We start from the raw sequence: 25369 nt of genomic DNA, 5'->3' as shown, positions 1-25369 counted from the left end.
TTTCATGAGTTGAGAGAAGGAGGATTTTGTGGAGAAAGAGCCAGAGTTGTCCGCTACTCAAATACTCGAGTCCTCTCTCAGTTGGGAGGAAATAGTACCCAGCACTCTCAACAAAATAGTGCAGTCACCTCATCGACTTCACTTGGCCCATATAACTTTAAGGGCACTAATTTGATTGTAGGTCCATGATAAAGGGTTTTGATTGGTATCCTCTTCCCAGGGATTGGGTAATTTGGTTAGAGGCCTTTTGAGGATGAGATTAGGTGTGTGGTGCTTGGGATGGATAGGGATAAATCTTGGCCCATTGTGGTCCGCCCCTTCCCTGAACCCCGCATACGAGGGAGCTTTGTGCACCAGACTGCCCCCTTTTTTTTTTTTTCATAGGATTGCTACAATTGTATGCATGCTAGTCATCGTCACGGATCTTACCTAAATCAAAAGTGATACAACCTTTATACTTTGGTATAAAAGAAGAATCTTTCAGTTAAGGTGAAAGATTTAAGGTCTATTTGCTTGACGAATGGTCTGTATAAGATCATTTCTAAAGTTTTTATTTATATGTTGAACACTATTTACAGTGATACTATTTCTTGTTGAAAGAAGTTTAGTTAGTGGTAGGTAAATTCAAAATGTTGTGCTGGTTGTAAATGAGGTGGGGTCGAATGTGACGAGAAAAGGTAAGGGTGTGTTTACAAATTGAACTTTTAAAAAGATTATGACGTTGTTTTAGATAAATTCTTAGGTGGCAATGATTTTGGTTCTAGGTGGAGGAACTGGATTAGAGTTTGCTTGTCTAAAATTAACATTGCTATTATTAGTAATACGGAACCTAAGTCACAATTTAGATCTTGCCAAAGTCTTCATCCAAATGACCCTTCACTCTTTTCTATTTATTCTTCAGTGGATATGCAGCGGATATTTTTAGTAGGTTGATTTGTGGGGCTGTAGCTGAAGGGTATGTGCAGGGTGTAGTTGAGGGTAGAGAAGAGGTTATCGTGTGTCACTTGCTGTTTGTTGATGATACCATTTTCTTTTAAGTTGACGCTAGGGATAGATTTTTGGAATTTCTGGATCAAGGATTTATATGGGTAAGAGTGGTATTGCAACCAGTAACTTGACTTTAAGTAGGGCCCTGCTTCTTTAGCAAGACATCTTCTTTAGTGGCCTGTCTTAGATTCATTTTGTTTTCTATCCTCGTTTAGGATTCAAGATGGGCGCAGCTAAGTTGGAGAAGGTTGCAAGAGATAATTCTGTTGGATGTGGGTGGCACAAAAAGTGATAGTTTTAGTTTTTCTGGAAGACTGTTTCGGCTTTGCTGGGTCTAGGTATGGTTTATCTAGAGTCTAAAAGCATTGCCCTAATGGATAAGTGGTTATGTAGATTGTTAAGATTTGGTTAAAAATGAACGACCTAACTTGAATATAGGTCTCTCCCTCTATTTATAATACAAATTTAAATACATTCTAACAACAATAATACCCTTACTAACTATCACTAATTAACATACTAAAACACTCAATAATAATACTAAAAGACATATATAACCTCTAACACTCCCCCTCAAGCTGAAGCATAAATGTCATAAGCTCCTAGCTTGTTAAAAATGAATCTAAGATGAGAACCCCCCAATGCTTTGGTAAACAATTGGTAAACAAATCAGCAAGCTGCATGTCTGACTTCACATAAGAGGTTGTAATGAGCTTCTGCACAAGTTTCTCCCCAAAAAAAGTGGCAATCAACTTCAATGTGCTTCATCTGCTCATGAAAGACCGGGTTGGTGGCAATATTAAAAGCAACTTGATTATCACACACCAAATTCATAGGCTGAAAATGCGGAAAATCCAATTCTTCCAACATGTTCTTCAACCAGGCAAGTTCACAGGTAGTGTGAGTCATAGCTCTATATTTTGATTCAACACTTGACCTTGCCACCACAGTTTGTTTCTTAATTTTCCAAGAAACCAAATTACCACCAACCAAGATACAATACCTGTTGGTGGTTCTCCGATTGGAAGGTGATCCAGCCTAATCTGCATTTGTATACTCATCATGATATAAAAGACCTCTCCCAGGTGCATCTTTGAGAGATCTCAAGATGTGAATTACTACGTCCCAATGACTTGTCCTCGGAGAATCTAGGAATTGACTCACAAGACATGTTGCAAAAGATATATCCGGCCGAGTAACTGTGAGACTATTCAACTTTCCAACAAGTCTCCGATATTGGCTTGGATTAGGTAGCAAATCACCCATATCCGGCATTAACTTGCTGTTAGGATCCATGGGTGTATCAACCGATTTAGATAACAACAAGCCAGTTTCATCTAATAGATTAAGAACATACTTTCTTTATGATAGAACAGTTCCGATACTAGATATCGATACTTCCGTACCCAAGAAGTATTTCAACAGTCCCAAATCTTTGGTCTAAAACTTGATCTGTAGAAAAAGTTTGCAACTCTAAATACCTTTATCATCATCACCTATAATAACAATATTGCCCACATAAACAATAAGAAGGATCCTACCTTATGAAGCATGACAATAAAACATGGAATGATCCATAGCACACTGTCGAAGACCAAACTCAAGTACTACAATACTGAAATGACCAAGCCATGCTCTGGGAGGCTGTTTTAAACCATATAAAGCCTTCTTGAGCCGAAACACTAAGCTTGATGGTTCTATGGCTCATCTAAAGGCCCATAACACACTGTGAAAGTCAACCCTGATGGTTCTATGGCTCATCTAAAGGCCTGTCTTGTTGCTAAGGGATACACTCAGGTGTATGGTCTGGATTGTTCTAATACTTTTTCTCCGACTGCCAAACTTACATCAGTACGTCTATTCATTTCATTTGCTACTACTTGTCACTAGCCTTTGCATCAGTTGGATGTAAAAGATGCCTTCTTGCATGGTGATTTTGAGGAGGAGGTTTATATGGAGCAACCACCTGGGTTTGTTGTTCATGGGGAGTCAAGCTTAGTGTTTCGGCTCAAGAAGGCATCTTTTGCATCCAACTGATGCAAAGTCTAGTGACAAGTAGTAGCAAATGAAATGAATAAACGTACTGATGAAAGTTTGGCAGTCGGAGAAAAAGTATTAGAACAATCCAGACCATACACCTGAGTGTATCCCTTAGCAACAAGACAGGCCTTTAGATGAGCCATAGAACCATCAGGGTTGACTTTCATAGTATAAACCCAGAGACAACCAACCACAGACCTGTCAGGAGGAAGAGGTGCCAAGTCCCAAGTACCATTGTCATGTAAAGCATTCATCTCTTTAACCATAGCATCCCTTCACCTTGAATGGGCTAAGGCTTCCGAAATAGATTTAGGAAGGATAGTAGATGATAGAGTAGTGACAAAACAATAATAGGAGGATGATAAGGAGTCATAAGAAACATAGTTGGAAATGGGGTGTTGAGTACATGTGCGTTTACCTTTTCGAACAGCAATAGGAAGATCAACATCATGGGAAATATGATCATTAGACGAGGAAACCAAAGGCGTGGTAATAGAAGCTAGAGGGGACTCTTTTACTTGGAGTCGTTGCCATGAATACACCTACAAATTAGGACGATTAAGGTGATGAGGACTCGAACTACATGGACACTTAGATTGTTGGTTGGGCAAGGGCAACAACATAGAATCTAGAAGATTAATCAAAGGAATAGACTCATTGAACTCATAAACGCTTAGTGATTGGGTGTAGTAAGGTGTAGACTCAAAGAAGGTAACATGGGCATAAACAAAGAAACGATGCAGCACATGACTATAATAACGATATCCTTTTGAGTATACGAGTAGCCCAAAAAGACACATGTTATAGCTCGAGGATCCAACTTATCCACCCCAAGAGTTAGTTGATGAACAAAGGACACACACCCAAATGTACGAGTAAGAGAAAATAAAGGTGAATTAGGAAAGAGAATGGAGTAGGGAATTTTACCGATAAGAACAGAGGATGACATCCGATTGATCAAATAATAAGCAGTAAATACAGCATCACTCCAAAACACTTTAGGTACATGCATTTAATAAAGTAAAGTGCAAGTGATTTCAAGAAGATGTCTATTTTTTTGCTCTGCAACCCCATTTTGTTGAGAAGTGTGGCCACAAGATGATTGATGAACAATACCAAACTGAGTCATATAAGTAGTGAATTGTGCACTGAAAAACTCTAGCATTATCACTTTGAAGTATTCAAACTGGAAAACCAAATTGAGTCTTTATTTCAGAACAAAAGACACAAAATACATAAAATAACTCAAAATGATCTTTTATTAAATATTACCAAGTCATTCTTGAATAATTATCCACAAAGGTTACAAGTACCGGAAACCCAATTTGAACACAACCCCGACTAAGGCCCCATACATTTGAATGAACTAACATAAAAAGGCTTGCAACCTATTTATTAACCTGGGAAGCGAAAGAAACACGATGGTGCTTTCCCAACTGATAAGATTCACAATCTAAGTGGATAAGAGGGTGTCTTAGTTCTATTAATATGTCAATGATTGTTAATGGGTAGGTCAGGGATTGCTTTGGTGTTTCAAGAGGGTTAAGGCAAGTAGACATTTTATCCCCTTTCTTGTTTACTCTGGTTGTAGATGTTCTTAGAAGGATGATTTCACATGTGCAGGATGTGGGGGCTATTAGTGGTCTGTATATAGGAGGGGTAGGTCTCTCATCTTTACTTTTCTGATGATACTATCTTGTTCCTTGAGAATAATGCTATGAAATTGTGGAAGGTTATTACTTTGATTAGAATTTTTTAGAAAATCTTGGGCCTAAAGATAAATTTGTCTAAGAGTGGTACAACTAGTATTAATTTGAGTGGTAGGGAGCTTGACTTTTAGATCTTTAGCAAGTTGTGAGTCTTTGGATTGACCTGTCTTATCTTGGTCTTCCTTTAGGGGGTAACCCTTTATTAGATGTTTTCTGGGACCCTATGATTAAGAGAGTGGGGAAAAGATTAGAGGGGTGGAAGAGGGCTTGTTTGCTGGGGTGGGGGGGGGGGGGGTGTAAAATCAATCTCATTGGTGCCTCTTTAGCTAGTATTCCTATTATTTTCTATCCCTTTTCAAAATTCCCTCTAGGGTGTCTAGGAAGGTGGAGAAGATCATGAGAGATTTTTTGTGGTCGGGTGTTGGTGAGAATAAGAGGGGCCATTTAGTTAGTTGGGAAGTTGTTAAGAGGCCCGAGTCAAAGGGGCATTTGGGGCTTCGTAATGTGGTTTCTAAGAACATATCATTAATAGGGAAATGGTTATGGATTCCCTATGGCACAAGGTAATAAAGAGTAAATATGGAATACATAAATAGATGGGATTCCAAAGTGAGTGGTAATGCCACTCATTTGAATCCTTGGAAGTTTGTTTCCCAAGTTGCTAGTTTTTTCTTTCCTCTCACACATTTTAAAGTAGGTAATGGGGATAAAATTCAATTATGGGAGGACATCTAGGTTGGTGAGTCTTCGTTGGAGCTGTTGTTTCCGCATCTGTTTAGACCTTCCATTGTTCACACTGCAAAAATTTCAGTTTTTTATTCTTTTGACGGGGCTCTCTTTCTTGGGATTTTCATTTCTTTAGAAGTCTCAATGAAAGAGAGGTTGGTGAGTTGACTCTTTCATCGGGTGTGCTAGATTCTTTCATGCCAAATTTCCAAGGGAATACAAGGCTTTGGATTGGGGACGTTTCAGGATATTTCTCTTCAAAGTCTTTCTTTTTCAATCTCATAAAATCCACAAATCCTAGCCCTTTCCTCTTGCATAAATCTGTTTGGGAAGCAAAAATTCTTTTTTAAGTCCACCCTTCATTTGGTCCTTAATTCTTAACAAGATCAACACAAATGATATGCAACAAAAACGAAGGCCTTACAAAAACGAAAGCCTCACAAAAACGAAGGCCTTACAAAGCCCTTTGTCCAGATATTTGCATGCTGTGCAACAAGTCTAATGAGACTATTAGTCATTTGTTCATTCGATGTAAGGTAGCAAGATGCATGTGGACCAATTTTGTTTTCATACTCTAGCGCGTATTGGGTGGCTCCGACTACAATTCAGGATTTTTTGGAAGTGAATTTTTAGGGTTTCGGGAAGGAGAGAGAAAGGATATTTTGGGACTCCGCTATATTTACAATGTTGTGGTCGCTTTGGCTGGAAAGGAATGCCAGAGTTTTCAAGGATCAAAAGACTTCTCCAAGATTGCTTTGGGAGAAAGTTACTTTCCTTGCTTCTGTTTGGGCTCATTCCTTTGGGGTTTTTGGGGTCTTTCGCTGTCTGACATTTGAAGAATTTGGAAAGCAGCTTTGACGTAATTTTTTTTTTTTTATTATGTGCTTTTCATTGGGGGATTTCTTATGCTTATTTCATTGTAATTATGTTTTATTTTTAATAGATGTGTCATATTATCTTACGAAAAAATGTTTAGTGGGAAAGAGAAAAGAATCTTGTGAACTAACCTCACCAAATCCAACGCCTCCATCTTCAAGAGACAAGGTTAAAATGAAGCCTTCTCTGTAAAACTTGGTGGGGTCATTATTGATGGAAATTGAAGTAGGTGGAGCAGATAGCAGAATTCTGCTCAACGGAAACACAAAAATTCATAGAGCAAATATCCTTAAAACATAAAAATATTATAACAGCAACTCATAAATAAATTTTTTCAATAAAAAATAAAAAAGTCAAAAGAAAATAAGAAACTAACCTGTATTCTGAATACTCCAATCTACTGACCTCAAAATGAAGGAAGCTGAATACAGCAGAATCTGGAAGTGAGAGCCTTGAAAAGAGGCTCATAGCATGATCTGCTGCTTGGCATGCAAATTTTCTCAACTTACTGAGAAGAGGGATATAATCTGTTAGCAAGGTGTACACAAATATGAATTTAACTTGGATAGGGTAATAATTCAGAAAAAAAAGAAGTCTAAACTTGAAAACCTGTGAAATGATGCATTGGCATCAATGCAGCTCTCAACTTCTATAACACAATCTGTTTCACGCTGTTGAGATGAGAATAAAGCATCCTGGAGTTCCACTTTCGTTCGGACATGCAAATGCTTCACACTGCACATTTACTGATGTAACTGAAAAAGCAAGAACTGGTTTGCTAGCATAGCTGATAAAGTAGACCACAAAAAAGTGATAACAATGATGACAAGGGAAGCTTAAGCAGATCCAGTTCATCAACTTTCACAATCGAGACCCCTACCCCTTGCCCAAACAAAGCCTCAGGTATATAAATAAAATCTTAGAAAACATAACAAAAGGCTAAGAGCAAATGGTCATTGGGTTATTTTTTTCCAATAATCTAACTAGCTACGAAGTAGGCATAATTCCGGTGGACAGCAGTATGTGGATCACATACTGATACTGATGCAGGAGACAAGCAATCGTCTGTAATTTGTGCTTTATTTTCATTTCTATGGTTTAGTTAATTTATTTAGGAGATATCTATAACATTCAAGGAAATTTACTTAAGATTCTAGAGATACTTTCAATTAGGTAATGAGTACTTTAGTTCATTTAGGTTTCCGAAAATAGTGGTGTTAAACTAAAAAATTTGATAAGAAGAAAGAAAAGAGTATGACAGAGTGGAGAAAGATGAGTGACAGCCAGATCTAGGAGGAATATCCCCTAATCCCAGCATGTTACAACTAGACATATTGTTTTTAAATAAAGCTTTTATGAAAAAATCTCTTTAACTCATCTATATATTTAAAAAAGGGAGTACTCACAACCTACTTCATCACAGCACCCCAAACAAAACTGAGGGTCAATTTCATTGTGCTTTGTACTTCGATGAAACACTGGGTTTCTAGCAATATAAATGGCATCTTGATTATCACAAAACATATTTATAGGCTTCCTTAGCAAGAAACCCATCCTTAAGAGATTTCAACTCATACAAGTTAACTTATTGTAAGAGACAAAGCTCAGTATTCTGCTTTGGCAATAGATCTCGCTACAGTATTTTGTTTTAGATTATGCCAAGTAACAAGCAAATGTAGGGTATCTAGAATAGTAGATCTACAATAGAGCCAGCCCAATTTACATTCCTCTGCTAGCAGAGCCCTTGAGATACCTAACAATCCCACAAAACAAACAATGTGCCATGATGGCTGCTTGGGATTCTCCTTAAATTGATCACCATCCCCACATCAAATGATATGTTAGGCCTAGGGAAAGTCAAGTAGATTAGCTTGCTAATCAAATGCCTATATCATCAACATAAACTACTAGAAGTAGTACATATGTATCCTTTTTGCAGACATAGACTGAATGATCAAAGTTGGATTGGATGAACACAAATGCAGAAGCTACCTAACTAATTTTTATGAAATCAGGCTTGAGGAGAGAACTTTGGACCATGAATGCCTTATGAAACCTATATACCTTACAAATCTAACCGAGAGCAACATACCCCGGAGGTTGCTCCATGCACATCACTTCTTGAAAATCCCCAAAATTCTTAGAAATTCTTCTCATCCAACTCATAAAAGGGCTGATCAAAATAAAAAGCCAATGAAATCAACAAACTTTAGAATTTAGTCGAGTAGCGCGGAGAGGTTATCTTAAAATAATACGATTTGTTTGGGTGCTTCACAACCAATTGAACAATAAACTAATTAATAGAACCATAAGGAAACTATTTGATGGTGTCAACCCAATGACAACCAACTCCTTGCTGCGAGGAGTAGGAGGAAGATCCACAAAGTCCAACGTCCTTTGAGTGGTTGTAGCACCCATTTCTGCATACATGGCATGCTTCCACCCATAGTTAGAAAATTCGACCATGTGATTACAGGATAGAAGAACAGGAAAGAGACAAGGCAAAAGAATGCAAAGTAACAGTGACAGGAAATTGGAGGATTAAAACATAATTATGAAATCAGATTAGTGAATAATGAGCACTACTGGGTAAAAGTTCTCGTACCTCTCTTATTAGCAATTGGCATATACAAGTCAAGCTAGCATGGTTATCCAAATATGGAAATCAAGATAGCGGAGAGCCTGACATATTTTTTTTTATGTTCATAAATTAATGAGGCAGAACTAGAGTTGAAGTGTTCTCTAGAGGAACAAGGAAAGGAACAAGAGGATCAACACATGAAGGGGAATGAGAAATCATTGGACTCAAGAGATTCATCCAAGCTAGGAACCAAAACTAGAGAAATAAGGCGTCCTTTTAAAAAAGAAAATGTGACCTGAACACTGTCAAAATTTCCACAAGTGTGAAGGTCATAATTTTTACATCTTTTCTGAGTTCTCAAGTACGCAACAAAGACACATTTTATAGTAAATGAAGAAATTCATTAATAGAGTAAGAGTATACAGCCAGGAGAAAAGGAAGTATCCTTAGCAAAGTCCAGAAACAATCAGATAAAAAGCAAGAAAGCCAGAAAACTAAAAAAAGAAAATCAAATAAGACCAGCGCAGACTAACAATTCAACACAGTGCCAATCACGCTGAATATCTGAAAGGTTCACCCCCTTAAAATTTCCCTGCCCCACACACCAAAGAGAAGCCACACGATGTATCTTTTCCCAAACCAGAAAATGCAATGACTTCTTCGTACGAACATTATGCTCCATCCACAACCCCCAAAATACTGCAAGGAAAGCACATTTCCAGAGCGCTGCCCTTTCCTTTTTCCTGCCAAAACCCACAAAAGAAACTCCCAAAAGTCTGCTGCCTCCGAACTCATCCAACATTCCCTTAAAATACTAAGTGACTTATTCCATACCATCCAAGCATAATCACAATGTATAAACAGATGCAATGCAGATTCTTAAAAATTTAAACAACACAGACGTCTGGACATAGAGCCTTCAAAGGTTTCCTGACCAGCAGCAAGAAGCCCAAGCAGTCCATATCACAACCTTATTACAATCCGTTTTATCCATGCTATCGCCAAATAGACACACAATATCTGAGTGCAAACCATTGCCAAAATGCTCCTCATCCTCACTCCAACTGGTTGAAATTCCTGCTTCACCTGAATTTGCCCCATCAGCATCTTTAACGGAAAGCTCTTGTTAATCCATCATTCTCAAATGAACTGCTGGTGATGCTTCCTCCTTCTATGTAGAAGACACCTTCCCACCACTTGGAACATTGTGAGAGCAGCACTGCACCTTGCACTGGTCCCTTCAGCCTGGGATTTTACAATAAGAAACTATTTGGGCCTATCTGCTTGTTGAACCCCCACATGCCCCCCCCCCCCCCCAAAAAAAAAAAATCCTTATTTGAATGTTGATCCAATCCACAGGCTATTGCAAATGCCTTGTAGGCTCTATAGTTTATAAGCAATATTCAAAATATGGGCCTGTTCATTGAGCAGCTCAACTGGGAGGTAAATGAGCTTTCCTTTCTTTCCAAAGATTAGCCCAGGTTCAAATTAGTATCAACCTAATTATGGGCCTGTTTGTAAGACTGGCCCACCTCAGATATAAATAATACTCTTTCTCATTCAAATAATAAGCCCAGGTCTAGAACAATCATCAAGTAACTTGGCATCTCCTGAGGAGAATTTATGGCATCCGACAAAGAATACGCAAGTTCCTTCACTTGCATCTCACCATCACAATGTGACCAAACCTGATTTTCCTCTGCCAACAGGCCCAACACAACCTGGCTCCATGAGAGATCACCTTGCTTACTTCCTTTCTTACACCATTATTCTTTGCCAACACCACCCAACTCCACAATGGCTATTGCTAATGCCTTGTAGGCTCTGTAGTTTATAAGCAATATTCAAAATATGGGCCTGTTCATTGAGCAGCCCAATTGGGAGGTAAATGAGCTTTCCTTTTTTTCCAAAGATTAGCCCAGGTTCAAATTAGTATCAACCTAATTATGGGCCTGTTTGTAAGACTGGCCCACCTTAGATGTAAATAATACTCTTTCTCATTCAAATAATAAGCCCAGGTCTAGAACAATCATCAAGTAACTTGGCATCTCCTGAGGAGAATTTATGGCATCCGACAAAGAATACCCAAGTTCCTTCACTTGCATCTCACCATCACAATGTGACCAAACCTGATTTTCCTCTGCCAACAGGCCCAACACAACCTGGCTACCTTGCTTACTTCCTTTGTTACCCCATTCTTCTTTGCCAACACCACCCAACTCCACAATCAATAAACTCATTTGACTTCCTTCACCCCTGCCACCATCACCAGGAAGAAGGAGATCCCTAGCCAACACATAGAACTCATTCTCAGAATCACAAAGCTTCACTACCCCACTTTTTGAACCACCAGGAACATATACTGAAAATTGTACGAAGAATTCTATATGAATAATTCTTCCATTGAATTTACGTATGTACATCCCAATCTTTTATAATTCAATCAACTAATTTAAATAAGGAAATAATCTCCCTATAGCATAAAATAAAATAAAATAAAATCTCCTACATTTATCCACCTTCCTAATTTATTCATTATTCACAAAGATACTTGGGATTTTAACACTCCCCCTCAAGTTGCATCATAGATATTAATCATCTCCAATTTTCTAATGAGATCATCAAAGTTCTGTCGTCCCAACCCTTTAGTGAAGATATCTGTAGTTTGTTCCTTGGTAGGTACATAAATTATACAGATAATTCCTTCAATTTTTTCTTTGATAAAGTGTCTGTCCACTTCCACATGTTTGGTCCTGTCATGTTGAACTGGATTGAGAAAGATACTGATGATTGCTTTGTTGTCACAATAGAGTTTGATAGGAAATTTCACTAGGACCTGTAGTTCCTCCAAGAGTTTCTGTAACCATAGTCCTTCACATATTCCTTGAGCAACTGCCCTGAACTCTGCTTCAGCGCTACCACAAGCCACTACATTCTGTTTTTTGCTTCTCCAAGTTACCAGATTTCCCCAGATGAATGTGCAATATCCTGTGGTGGACCTTCTATCTTCCACTGATCCTGCCCAATCTACATTTGTAAAGATCTCTACTTTCTTGTTTTCACATTTCTTGAAGAAGAGTCCTTTGCCCGGGAAGCCCTTGGGATATCGAAGGATCTTGTATACAACATCTAAGTGGGCTTCTTTTGGTGAATGCATATGTTGGCTTACTACACTAACTGCAAATGCAATATCTAGTCTAGTATGTGATAGGTAGATTAGCTTACCAACCAATCTCTGATACCTCTCCTTTTCAATTGGTATCCCACAGTCTTCAACCCTCTTTATTGCTTCAATCGGGGTTTCATTGGGTTTGCATCCAAACATATTGGTTTCACTTAGAAGATTAGTAACATACTTTTGCTGAAAAGCACTAATTCCCTTTTTCGTTCCAGCAACTTCCATGCCCATGAAATATGGCATTTGTCCCAAGTCTTTAATTTCAAATTTAGTGGCTAGAACCCTCTTCAATCTTTCCATCTCTACCGTATCTTCCCCAGTTAGGATTATATCATCAACATATACTATTAGAATTGTTCTCTTGCCCTTTTCAGACTGTTGGAAGAACAGAGTGTGATCTGATTGCCCTTGTCGATATCCTTGGTTCTTTATTACTTTTGCAAATCTGTCAAACCATGCTCTGGGAGATTGTTTAAGTCCATATAAGGACTTCTTGAGTTTACACACTCTGTTTTCTTCGCCTTTCCTGCTGAATCCTATAGGTATAGTCATGTAAACTTCTTCTTCTAACTCACCATTTAGAAATGCATTCTTAATGTCAAGTTGTTGTAGTGACCAATCTAAATTGGCTGCTAAGGACAGGAGGACCCGAACTGTATTCAAGTTTGCCACTAGTGCAAATGTCTTCGTATAGTCAATGCCATAAGTCTGTGTAAAACCTTTTGCAACAAGTCTGGCTTTATATCGTTCAACTGTCCCATCAGATTTATGTTTCACTGTGAAGACCCATTTATAGCCAACAAACTTCTTCCCTTTCGGAAAATTCATTAACTCTCAAGTTCCATTTTTTTCTAGAGCCCACATTTCCTCCATGACCGCCTCCCTCCATTTAGGTATTTCCAGGGCTTCCTGAATGTTCTTTGGAATTCTCGTCCTGTCAAGATTAGAGACAAAAGCACAATATCTTGTAGACAACTTTTATAAGACATGTATTTAGACTAGGGATATTGAGTACATGACCTGGCTTGTTTTCTAATTGCAATGGGTAAATTGATGTCTTCAGGTACAAGATTATCAGGTGGGAGCTCTATTACCGGATCAGGATTGGGTGTGTACTCATGGTTATTCGGAGCCATCACCGGTTCCAATGCTCTTGGTGCCTCAGGTATGAGATTCTCCCTATTCTTTGTGTTCGGATTTCTTGAGTAAACAAGTATATCTGCGTTGTTTTGTTTTCCTGTATCTCCCCCTGAGATTAAATGCTCTTTTGTGTTCGGCTGGTCAGGAAGTGAAGCAATGGAAGACTCAATAGATGGGTCAGGGAATGAAGTAATGGGAGGCTCAATAGCTGGTACGGGTTCAGATGGTACATATTCAGTAGTAAAGAAGTCAACAAACCGATCTTCACTCCATTTCTCCCCCTAAAGAGAGGTCTTGGGGAAATAAGGGGCAGTTTCAAAGAATGTGACATCCAGGCTAACAAACGTTTTTTTTGAGATAAGATCATAGCATTTATATCCTTTCTGGGTAGGGGAATAACCAATGAAAACACATTTAACAGCACGAGGATCCAATTTAGCCCGATGGTGAGCATGAACATGAATAAATGTAGTGCAACCAAAGTTTTTTAGCAGAAGACTGGAGGGAAGGCGAGAGGTAGGAAAAAATTCCTGGAATTTCTGGAGAGGAGTGGCAAAGGAAAGTACTTAACTCGGCATTCGATTAATGAGATGGGTAGCTGTTAAGATGGCATCTCCCCAAAAATAGTTTTTCATGTTTGTAGTGAACATCAAAGCCTGAGTTACTTCAAGTATACATCTGTTTTTTCGTTTGGCAACCCCATTTTGTTGAGGGGTGTCTACACAAGAACTCTAATGAATAATCCCATTTTCTTGAAGATAAGTTCCCAGAATTTCATTAAAATATTCCGTACCATTATTAGTCGTAAAATTTGAATTTAAGTTTGGAATTGTGTTTGAACCATGAAATGAAAATTGAAAAAAATGAATTGAACTTCTGTTTTATCTTTCAACAAGTAAACCCAACAAAGACGAGTGTGGTCATCAATAAAAATAACAAACCATTTTGTATGGGTGCGATTGGGGGATCGTGAGGGTCCCCACATCACTATGAATCATAGTAAACGGGCGAGATGGTTTGTATATAGATAATGGGAAAGAGGCACGCCGGTGTTTTGCAAGCTCACACACTTCACATTGAAACTCTAAAGAATTTTTATTTGAACATATAGATGGAAACAAATGTTTTAAATATTGAAAATTTGGGTGACCCATCCTAGAATGCCATAACAAAAGTTCATTCTCTCTAGAAATAGATACAAAATCACAAATTGCAATATTATATTGTTTACTCAAGCTTGCCTCCTCAAAGTAGTAGAATCCTTCATACGCCTTAGCAGTGCCAATCGTCTTCCCCGATGACTTTAGCCGAGCAATTGGAGTCTTTCGTTAACTGGCTGATAGATAACAAATTGCAAGATAATTTGGGAACAAAAAGGACAAATTTTAAAGTAATAGAGTCAGATATGCAAATATTTCCTTTTCCAGCATAAGGTGAATAGGATGAAAACAATTGATAAGAACCAGTCATATGATCATATGCACCCGAGTCAATTATCCATGGTGGTTTGTAACATGATATAATATTTAAGGTTGACAAATAATTACCTCGGTGAGCCAGAGAACCAGCGGAAGATTGACCCGATGTTTGAATTGAGGAAATCATTTTATACACTTGATCCAATTGCTGAGGGCTGAATGCACTACTTGAAATATTGTTGGTTTTTTCACCTTGTGGTTTTTCAGTTGAACAATCAACAGTAGCCTGATACCCATGATTTTTTTTATATTGTCTCGGCTTCCAATTTGTAGGTTTTCTATAAATCTCCCAGCAGGTGTCTTTTGAATGTCACGACTTTCGACAATGTTCGCACCAAATTTTTCCTTTTGGTGGCCTTTGTCCAGAACCGGAGCCCGAGCCCAAGCCCGTAAGTATTTCAAATATGCTCGTAGGGTGTTTTGACATTAGGGCCGAAACTTCAGGCCCCATTTCTTTTCGGGTTAGGGCTGGAATTTCAGGAGTGCCGTGCGTCTTCAACATCACTTTGCGGCGACTCTCCTCACGCTGCACCTCTTCGAAGACCTCCTGAGTCAAAGGTAGGGGACGCTGGCTAAGGATCCTTCCTCGTACATCATCCAGGTTGCCATTGAGACACACCAAAAACTCGAACAACCTCTCATTCTTGAGGCGTCGTTTCTACCATATGCTGTCGCCGGAGCACTCCCACTTTTCATCGACGCTGAGGTCAAGTTCCTGCCAGAGGGTGGTCATCTCCATGAAGTACTCAGTGACCTCCTTTTCTCCTTGCCGCAGCTGCCACAGTCGGGTTTTAATCTCAAAGATTTGGGACTAACTTTCGGCATTAGAGTATGTCTTGCGAACTGCGTCCCAGACATCCTTCGCCGTTGGAAGGAACAAGTATATCTTGCCGATTGAGGGCTTCATCGAATTTATGAGCCACGCTGTCACCACGGAATTCTCGGCTTTCCATTTTTGCAGAGCTGCAATGTTGGTTGTGGCGGGCTTCTTCCGTTCGCCGGTAAGGTATCCTAACCTCCCTTTTCCTTCAATCACTAGTTTAATGGACTGAGCCCATTCACGAAAAATTTTTCCGTTCAATTTCTCCACTGAGAGTGGAAAGGCCGTGTTGTCTAGCCCCTGCGAACTCACGGTTGAGATGATGTCAGAGTTGCCTTTGAGAGTTTCAGGGGAACTTGACCCTCTGCTGTTGACGGCGGCTTCGTCTACCATAGTTAGCTAAGGTTTAGAAACCCTAGCTCTGATACCAGGTAAGAAGAATTTTAAATGAATAATTATTCCATTGAATTTACGTATGTGCATCCCAATCTTTTATAAAACAATCAACTAATTTAAATAACAAAATAATCTCCCTATAGAATAAAATAAAATAAAATAAAATCTCCTACGTTTATCCGCCTTCCTAATTTATTCATTATTCACAAAGATACTTGGGATTTTAACAAAAATTTCTTCCCTTTCAACCTAGCCCTAACTCCAGAAACTTTCCCACCATTGTCAATTGAATTGTCATCCAATATCTCATGTTACCCATACAAACACCTCAAACCCCTATGCAACTATCCAAAGACCAATGACAACTCATCAGAAAACCACATTTCAGCAACTAAAGGAAATCTCACCTGCCTATTATGAGACTGCTTGTGTTTGAGAACGAAAAGATAAGGACACTTCCCAACTTTATCCAATCTCAGATTGGAAGCCTCCCCTTCAATTTGAATCAAGCATCTGCAGGAGAAAAGGAGAAGATGAGGGGTTTTGAGAGATAGAACCTTCAATAATTCAGTTTTGCCACATCCTAGCAATAGGCCTAAAATCTTCCAGCTTAATAGAAAGGTCCTTCTTAGGAACTAATGTTCTTTAGCCAACCACCCCATCAAAGTAGAACTCCTGAGTCCTGAGAAACCCTTCAATAACTCAACTTCTACCACATCCCAAAACCTCTAGAAATTAAAGCCATCAAGACTGCCTTCTCTCTATCCATTTTAAAAGCTGTTCTCCTAACTTCTTCCTTAAAAGACCTTAAAAAACCTTTCCAATCATGAAACCTGACCATACTAGATTGGAGATCAAACCCTCAATCAGAGGCCTGCAAGTCTCCTCCCCTGAACAAAGAAAAAGGAAAAAAAAAAAACTAGTAATCTCCTTTGCAATTAAATTAGAATCCCAAATAATTCCTCCTTCATTGGTCCTGAACCTCATGACTTCACTTAATGATTATCGAGAAAAGAATATTACTCAGATACCGACTATGTGTCCAGATTCTTACCCATGTGCATTACACAGCTTGCGGACTGAAATGTTATGTGAGGTGTAGAAATACTGATTCAGTATAGTCGCATCAGTTCTATTAGCAACAGGAAGGAGACTGAAGATTGCACCGCCATGATTGTTTATAACAAGCACCGTCATTGGTTTCCGCCACATCCTGCAAACAGAATTATATTTGTTAGATTACAACTTTTGCCAAAAAGCTTAAGCTATAGGCTGCGGGCCAACACTATATATTAAGCTTTGACACCCCCTCCCACATGCTGCCCGATAGCACGTGGAGAGATGAATAAATGACAAGTATCACCCAATTACAGGGAATATAATAATTTTTAAACACCACACAAGAAATGCAGGCAACAAGGCTAGAATCCAGGACCTCCTAGCAATTTAGGTCTGATACCATGTTAGATTACCACTTTATCCAAAAGCTTAAGCTATTAGGTCGTAGGCCAACAATGTATGTCAAACTTTAACAGTTTTCCCGGAGTATAGAGTAATGCACCTATGCTGTTATGCATAATAATATATCAAATGAACAAGACGATAACTTGGCCATATTTGGTTTTCATCTGCAAATCCAAAGGTACCTTCTATTTGCACAAAATTTGAAAAACTGGTTCAGCATCCAGAATGTAATTAATAAACGCACACATCCAAAACCAACAGATAAAACTAATTTGGAAGGCATGGAATCACTTGTTAGATTTCTCAAAATGGTGATGTTTTCAGTTTTCACCTCAAGTTTTGCGCATATTTACTATCTCTTGTAACGGTCATCAAAGTCCTTTTCAAGCCAAAAATATGAGGAAGTGGAGGGAGGGGAAGAAAAAAGTACACAATATTGGGATTGTTATAATGTTACCATGTTTCAGGGGTATTGTTGACAATTTACCTAGTCATTTGTGGGATCTCTAATTCTCATAAACTTTCTTATCTCTATTTTATTTTTACTGACAAGGTATCAGAACAACAATCTAAGCCACAAAACTGCTGAAGGGCTTCACAATCAAGCCACCTCCATGCCAGCCATGGTCTTAGTTTCAGCAAAATGGTTGAAATTTCAGCTAACTTTGAAATCAAAATGACAGCCCAAACAGAACCAACTAAAATATAATAACTAACGAAAATCAGATCTTTAAATCCAGAGTGTACAGGGCAACGTACCAAAAAAAAAACTCACCCACCTAGTAAACTCTGGTTTTCTTCTCAATACTGGATTCCTTCTCAGTTGATACTCATATAGATCCAAATGTGAACTTATCTAGGGATGTTAACCCGGACTTTGAAGACAAACGTCAACATATGCAGTTGGTTGGCAAGTTGATCTATTTGACCATCACTAGACCTGACATGAGTCAGTTTATGGAAAATCCCAAACCACATTCGGGTGTTGTTTGTAGAATTTTGTAGTATCTCAAAAGCTCTCCCAAGTCCCAAGCCCAACAAAGATTTGATACATAAATGTAATGGAAATTGTGAGATCGTGGGATACTCCAATGCAAATTGGGCTGGATTTTTTTATGATCAAAGGTCTACTACTGGGCATTGTACATTTCAGAGGTAATCTTGTTACTTGGCCTAGCAACAAACAAACTATTGTAGCAAGATTTAGGGCTGAAACAAATTATAGAGCTACGACTCATACTGTGAGCGAGCTTTTGTAGTTGAAGTCTCTCAAGGCTGAGATGGGATTCTTTGTAATGAAGCCAATAAATATGTCTTGTGATAATCAAACTGCCATTTATATTACTAGCAATCCAATGTTTTATGAGAGGACAAAGCACATAAAAATTGTCCATCATTCTGTGAGTGATGCTATATTGAAGAAAGTTGTGGGGACTCCCTTTGCAAAATCCATAGAACACTAAAACAATGTTTTAACGCAGCCTTTATTTAAGCTTGCCTTCTCTAATGGTTGTCACAAGTTGTGGTTGGATGATATTTATGCACCTCTAGCATGAGAGGGGAGGCGTGTTAGAGAAGAATATTTATTTTAGCAATCAGGTGGTGTTAATGTGGGTGTTTTTGTAAAAGGTCATGTAAAAGCAAGATTAAAACATTTCGAAATCTTTGTGTTGAACACAGAAGTGGGCATAATTTAGGATATTTAAATTTAATTATGTAATTTTTAGAGTGCATTATCTTTTTTCTTTAGGGATTTGCTATTATTCCCAAATTATGTTATTCAATATTAGACAAAGGCTTATTTTTGTACAACTTGGAGGGGAGGAAAATTGAGTTGAGAATTGAATCCTAATTGAGCTTTTCTTCATTTTTACTTCCTTTTTAATTGCGTTTATTTCTCTTATCTTCTGGAAACTTTTGCCAATCAAACTAATATCAACAAGCCAAGGTTTCCTTTTTGACAAGGGATCCACAATCGGCTACTCTGAATTCATTGGTGGAAACATGGTGTCTTGGAAGATTGAGAGAGAGCTATAGTTGCAAGGTCAAGTAGAAAATCTAATTCATGCTTCATACTACCTAATTAAAATTATGCTGAAAGTATTTGCATTTCAACATTCCCAACCTGTCAAGTTGATGTGTGATAATCATGTAGCTGTTAATATTGCATTAAATTCAGTTTTTTGTGGGAGTAAGAACATGAAAGTTGACTTTCACTCTGTTCCAAAAAGTATTTTTGCAGAATCTGTTCAAAACCACTCATGTGAAATCTTAGCATCAATTAGCTAATTTTCTTACCAAGTCCTTTGAGGCTGCCCAAGTTAAATTCATTTATAACAAACTAGGAGCCTAAACATACGAAATATATGCTCCAGTTTGAGGGGGAGTGCTGTAGTGTTTTCCATGTATGAAGGGTCATTATTGACCCTTAGAAACTTTCTTATCTATATTCTATTTTGATAATAGGCTTTCTGCCTTTATCTATACTATTACTTAGACACAGTAAGTCCCTCTTAAGGTTATGTAGAGACAATTCAACTCAAGTGAGAATTTTAGATTGAAAAATGCATCCACAAAAGTTGTAATAGATCGAACTTCTTACCTGTGGCCGAAAATCGCCAACCCATTCGTATCATGAAGGAAAGAAACATCTCCAATCACACAAAGTACCTAAGAGTAGCCATAATAGAAGTGTCAACCACCCTTACATTGTCAAATTCATAGTAAATCAAATAGCTGTAACCAATACTAAATCAAATACCCACCATCAAACAAAATCAAGAAATTGTGAGCTAATTCATATCATGAATTAACTAGATAACCTTCCGAGTAGAAACAAAAAGCAATAAGCATTAGATGATGATCATGGTCTTAAATTTCCATGAAATTTTTATCGAAAATTTCATCCGCTTTCCATCACACTCAAAATCGAAATGGCAGTCAATTTCTGTTTTACAAAATTTTCATCCAAATTTCCACAAATTATCCAAAATTTATCAGAATCTAATTTCAGCAGAACTCGTCGAAATTTTAAATATATAATGTAATCTCCTCGAAATTCAAATTTGGAATTCAAAAACTCAATTGAAATTTCTCTCTTGCATACTTTTTCTTTTAAACTAAAGATTATCACAAAATATGACTTAACGCTTCTAGACTTTTGAAATTATTTGAAAAACTAAAATTAGATATTAACTGCGACATGTTATTTGATCTTTTATGCCTAAATTATATATATATATATATATATGTATATATATATGTCTATATATATATATATGTATATATATATGTATATATATACATATATATCTGTAATAAATAATATTTAACTGATTTTATATTAATTGAATATGTTTAATAAGATTGTTACATTAAAGTTGTTAAACCTTATACCCCACATGCTAATCCTAGATGTATTTTAGTTATAAATCATGCATTATTATGTCTATTCATAGTCAATTGGAACATGAGAGGATTAGGTAGTTTGAGGAAGAGGAGTTTGATTATAGAGGTTTTGGATAAGAACTGCCTGATATTGCACTTATCTAGGAAACTAAATTGGAATCAATAGATAGGGGCTTAGTGAACACTATTTGGGATGGCCCTTGTAAGAATTGGGAATTTTCGCCTTCAAGAGGTGCTTCAAGGGGCATTCTTGTCTTATGGGATTCAAGCTCTATTTCTAAAGTGGGTCTCATCAATTTACGATCCTTCAAGGCCTATATTTGGGAAGAGCTTAGCTCTATCTTTGGATTTAGTTCCACTAGATGGACTATGGAAGGAGATCTCAATGCGATTAGAATTTCTAAAGAGAAGAAAGGGGAACAAGACCTACCGCGAGTAAGCAAGTTTGATTCTTTAGTTAAGGATTGCAAGCTGAGAGATCTTCCTTTGGGGAATGCTTCGTTCACTTGGTTAGTTTTTGTTTTTTGGGAGGGGAGGGGGCATGGTCTTAAATTTCCATGAAATTGTCGAAATTTCCGATTTCTGTCACCCTCGAAATAAAAAATGGCAGTCAATTTCCATCTTGCATAATTTCCATCAAAATCTCAACGAATCATCCAAAATTTATTGAAATCTTGAAATTTTAGAAAAACTTGTCAAAATTTGAACTATGCAATGAAATTTCCTCGGAATTCAAATAAGAGATTAAGGAGTGAAGTGAAATTTCTCTCTTAATTTATTTTATTTATTTTTATCAAAGCAAAAGATTATTACAAGTTCTTTTGAAATTATATGAAAAAATAAACTTACAACAACATTTTATTTAACCATTTATGTCTAAATTATTATTATTTGTACAATAAATAATATTTAAATGACTTATGAATTTCATTTATATTAATTGATTTACAAAATATGTTTAATGTACATTATCTTATAAGCATGTTTGATGCACATATTATATTACAACTTCTCCACCTCATACACAACATAGATGTATTTACTTGTGATATATTAGTCCAAGAACTTACATTATTATGTCTATTAATCATTTCTAAAGCTTCATAAAAAGAATTTCATGCTTTACCTATGATTTCCATTATTTTTTCAAATCAAAATCGAAATTGACATCTAAATTAAAATTTCCATACTTTTGGAGCTTCGAAATTTGAGTTGAAATCGAAATTTAAGACCTTGGGGGTGGAGGCTAGAAGGGTAGCTAATAAATGGGATAATTTTTGTTTTGTAGTGAGTGGGAGGATGAGTTTCCTAATCTATCTCATACAACTCTTCTTAAGACAACTTCCAACCATTTTCCCATTTTTCTATAGTCTAGTAAGGTGTCATGGGGTCCTATACCTTTCAGGTTTTAGAACATGTGGCTTAGCCACATGTATAAAAAGTGAGGATGATATTGTGTTGGTCAAAGGCGAAGATATTAAGGAAAATGGCGAAGTTACTGTAGTAAGTTGTTTAACGAAAACCAAATAGAAGGCTTAAACTTAGAATTATCAAATGAGGAAAAGACTAAAAATATAAGATTTATTCGCAAAATTAGAGTTAACAAAGTTAAGTTTGCACTAAAAAAGATGAAAAATGGGAAAGCTATGGGACCAAATAACATCCCAATTGAAGTTTGGAAATGCTTGGGTGATAACGAAATTATATGGTTAACTAATTTATTTAATACAATTGTAAAAACTAAGAAAATGTCAGATGAATGGAGGAAAAGCACTTTAATACCTATAAATAAAAATAAAGGAGATATTCAAAACTGTAATAACTATCGTGGAATTAAACTTATGAGTCATACGATGAAACTATGGGAAATGGTAGTTGAACAAAGATTAAGGTTAGAAACGAAGATCTCAGAAAATCAATTTGGTTTTATGCTTGGGAGATCTACCACAGAAGCTATTTATCTTTTAAGAAGATTAATGGAAAAGTTTAGGGAAAAGAAGGACTTGCATATGATATTTATTGACTTTAAGAAAGCATATGATAGGATATCTAGGGAAGTTCTATGGTGGGTTTTAGAAAAAAAGGGTGTATGTTGTAGGTATACCGATGTCATTAAGGATATGTACGATGGAGTAATGACTAGTGTAATGACTATAGATGGAGAAACTAGAGACTTTCCAATTATCATAGGTGTACATCAAGGATCTACTTTGAGTCCTTATCTTTTTGCTTTAGTGATGGACCAATTGACTAAGAGTATTCGAAAGGAGGTTCCATGGTGTATGTTGTTTGCAGATGATATTGTATTAATTGACGAAACTAGGGACGGAGTAGAGGCTGAGTTAGAATTATAGAGAGAAGCTTTGGAATCTAGAAGCTTTAGGATAAGTAGAAATAAAACAAAATATATGAAATGTAATTTGAGTAATGATAGGAGGAATATTGGAGGCAAGTTAAACTTGATGATGAAGAAATAAATATCACTTGTAGATTTTGATACCTTGGATCTATTATGCAAGCTGAAGGAGAAATTGAAGATGATGTAATGCATAGAGTTAAAGCAGGTTGGGTAAAATGGAGAAGTGCATCAAGTGTGCTATGTGATCATAGAATACCCTTAGAATTGAAAGGGAAGTTTTATAGGACAGCTATAAGACCAGCTATGCTATATGGATCGGAATGTTGGGCGACGAAGAAACATTATATCCACAAAGTAAAAGTTGCTGAGATGAGAATGCTTAGATGGATGGGTGGTATAACATTGAAAGATAAATTAAGGAATGAACATATTCGTGGTAAGTTAGGTGTAGCTCCTATAGAAGATAAGATAAGGGAGGGACGACTCAGATGGCATGGACACTTGCAATGTAGGCCACATAGTGCACCTATGAGGAAAAGTGACTTAGTTACTGCAGGGGGCAGTAGAACGGGTAGGGGTAGACCTAAAATAACTTGAGAGGAGATAGTGAGTAAGGATTTAATATCCTTGAATCTATAAATAGAAATGGTCTATGATCGCATAAATTGGCTGAAAAGGATTTATATAAGCGACCCCACTTACTGGGACTAAGGCTTGGTTTTGTTGTTGTTGGTAGAAGGAAGGATATGACAGCTCTATGGAAGTGTACGCCGTGTAGCAAGTATGCAGTTTTATGGGATATTTGGTTGGAACGTAATGCGTGAATTTTTCCCGGAAAGAAGTTGAATTTGTATTTGGTCTGCGAAAATATTCAGTTCTTGACTTCCTTATGGTGTATCGGGTTTGGAATTTTCAGAGAATCTAGCCTTTAGGTTTTAATAGGGATTGGAAGAATTGGTTGGATTCATTTCTATTTTTTGGTGTTTCAGTTTTTCTGGTTTGTTCTAGATTTTTTTGGAAGATGCCTTTTCTCCCCCCTTTTAAATTCTCTTCCTATTAATGAATTTCTTTTGCTATACAAAAAAAAAAACTAATAGTTCTTAAAGTTTCATGAAAGAATTCCAGCCTTAATGCTAATTTCCATCATTTCTTAAAAATCAAAATCAAAATTGAAATCAACATTAAAATTTGCATTAAAAATTTTCCACACTTTTGAAGACTCAAAATTTTAGTTGAAATCGAAACTAGGACTTTGAGGATGATCACAAAAGAACTGGAAAAAGGGGGGAAATACTGCAATAATTTAACCAATATTCAGTTAAGGCGACAGATTTTATAAAGATTCATAGACTTGCAAATTATAATAGAAGTGTATTTATTAAAAAGGAACGCCATGCCAATAACACAAGCTCCTTAAACATCAATTATATGTTTTCTTAGCCCCATCTTGATCAATGGCATGTTAATAAATTCAACTTACACCTGAAATTACTAGCATAAGAACTGAAATCTCAGTTCAGATAACCAAAAGAGCGGTCATGCTGAGGAGAAACGGCATCTCCTCCCAATCCTCATCACTCATTTTTCATGGATTATTTTCCTATAATGCCTTGGTTGATCTTTTTCATACTGAAAATACTTTATGCTATAGGATGAAATCATTTTTACATCAAATAGGCCTAAAAAAATGAGTAAATAAATCTCTCACTCTGCCCCTACTATCATGCATCTTCTTCAACACAAAGCCCCACTACCACAGACCTAGCTCCATTAAGACTGCCGGGTAAAAAAATCACACAACTGAAAAACACAAAATAAAAATAATAAAAATAAATAATGTGGTTCAGCAAGGAACTAATCAGCGAACTACTTAACTGATAACAAAAAAAAAAAAAAATCATAATTCGTGAAATACTTTGGATATAAAACCCTAAAACTACTACTCCCATTCTGCAGTATGCTGCAGACACACGGTATATAACCTAGTAAAAACTGCATAGATGTATGCTATTGCATAACTGCCTAGATAAATCCATAATTCTTATTCCTGAGGTATAAACTGACAGCATATTCTTGTTCACATGAGTGGAAACCACTGTCTGCTAATTCCAAAGCTTAAAAAAAACAAGTACAAATCTATTCTTGAATGTGACAAGGTACTTGAGTATTCTTGAAGCAACCTACTTGAATCAAGGCCAACTTCCAAC

At 37.0% G+C, this 25369-nt stretch overlaps 1 protein-coding gene across 4 annotated transcripts in view; it reads right to left on the bottom strand.

Annotated features, from left to right (window-relative positions):
• LOC131154364 (protein PHYLLO, chloroplastic) overlaps positions 1-25369 on the bottom strand; it is a 150926-nt gene that overhangs the window by 26121 nt on the left and 99436 nt on the right. For all 4 annotated transcript variants that reach the window (XM_058107076.1, XM_058107077.1, XM_058107079.1 and 1 more), the window contains 5 exons: positions 19998-20065; positions 16986-17144; positions 6948-7073; positions 6715-6846; positions 6470-6587 (listed from right to left, as the gene is read on the bottom strand). In XM_058107076.1, coding sequence (XP_057963059.1) covers positions 6470-6587; positions 6715-6846; positions 6948-7073; positions 16986-17144; positions 19998-20065 — 603 coding nt within the window. The remainder of the gene's footprint in view (positions 1-6469; positions 6588-6714; positions 6847-6947; positions 7074-16985; positions 17145-19997; positions 20066-25369) is intronic.

This window comes from Malania oleifera, chromosome 4 (genome assembly GCF_029873635.1).
Source record: "Malania oleifera isolate guangnan ecotype guangnan chromosome 4, ASM2987363v1, whole genome shotgun sequence".
NCBI lineage: Eukaryota > Viridiplantae > Streptophyta > Magnoliopsida > Santalales > Ximeniaceae > Malania > Malania oleifera.
The sequence above is the reverse complement of the archived record's forward strand: the minus strand, read 5'-3'. Positions and strand labels throughout refer to the sequence as shown.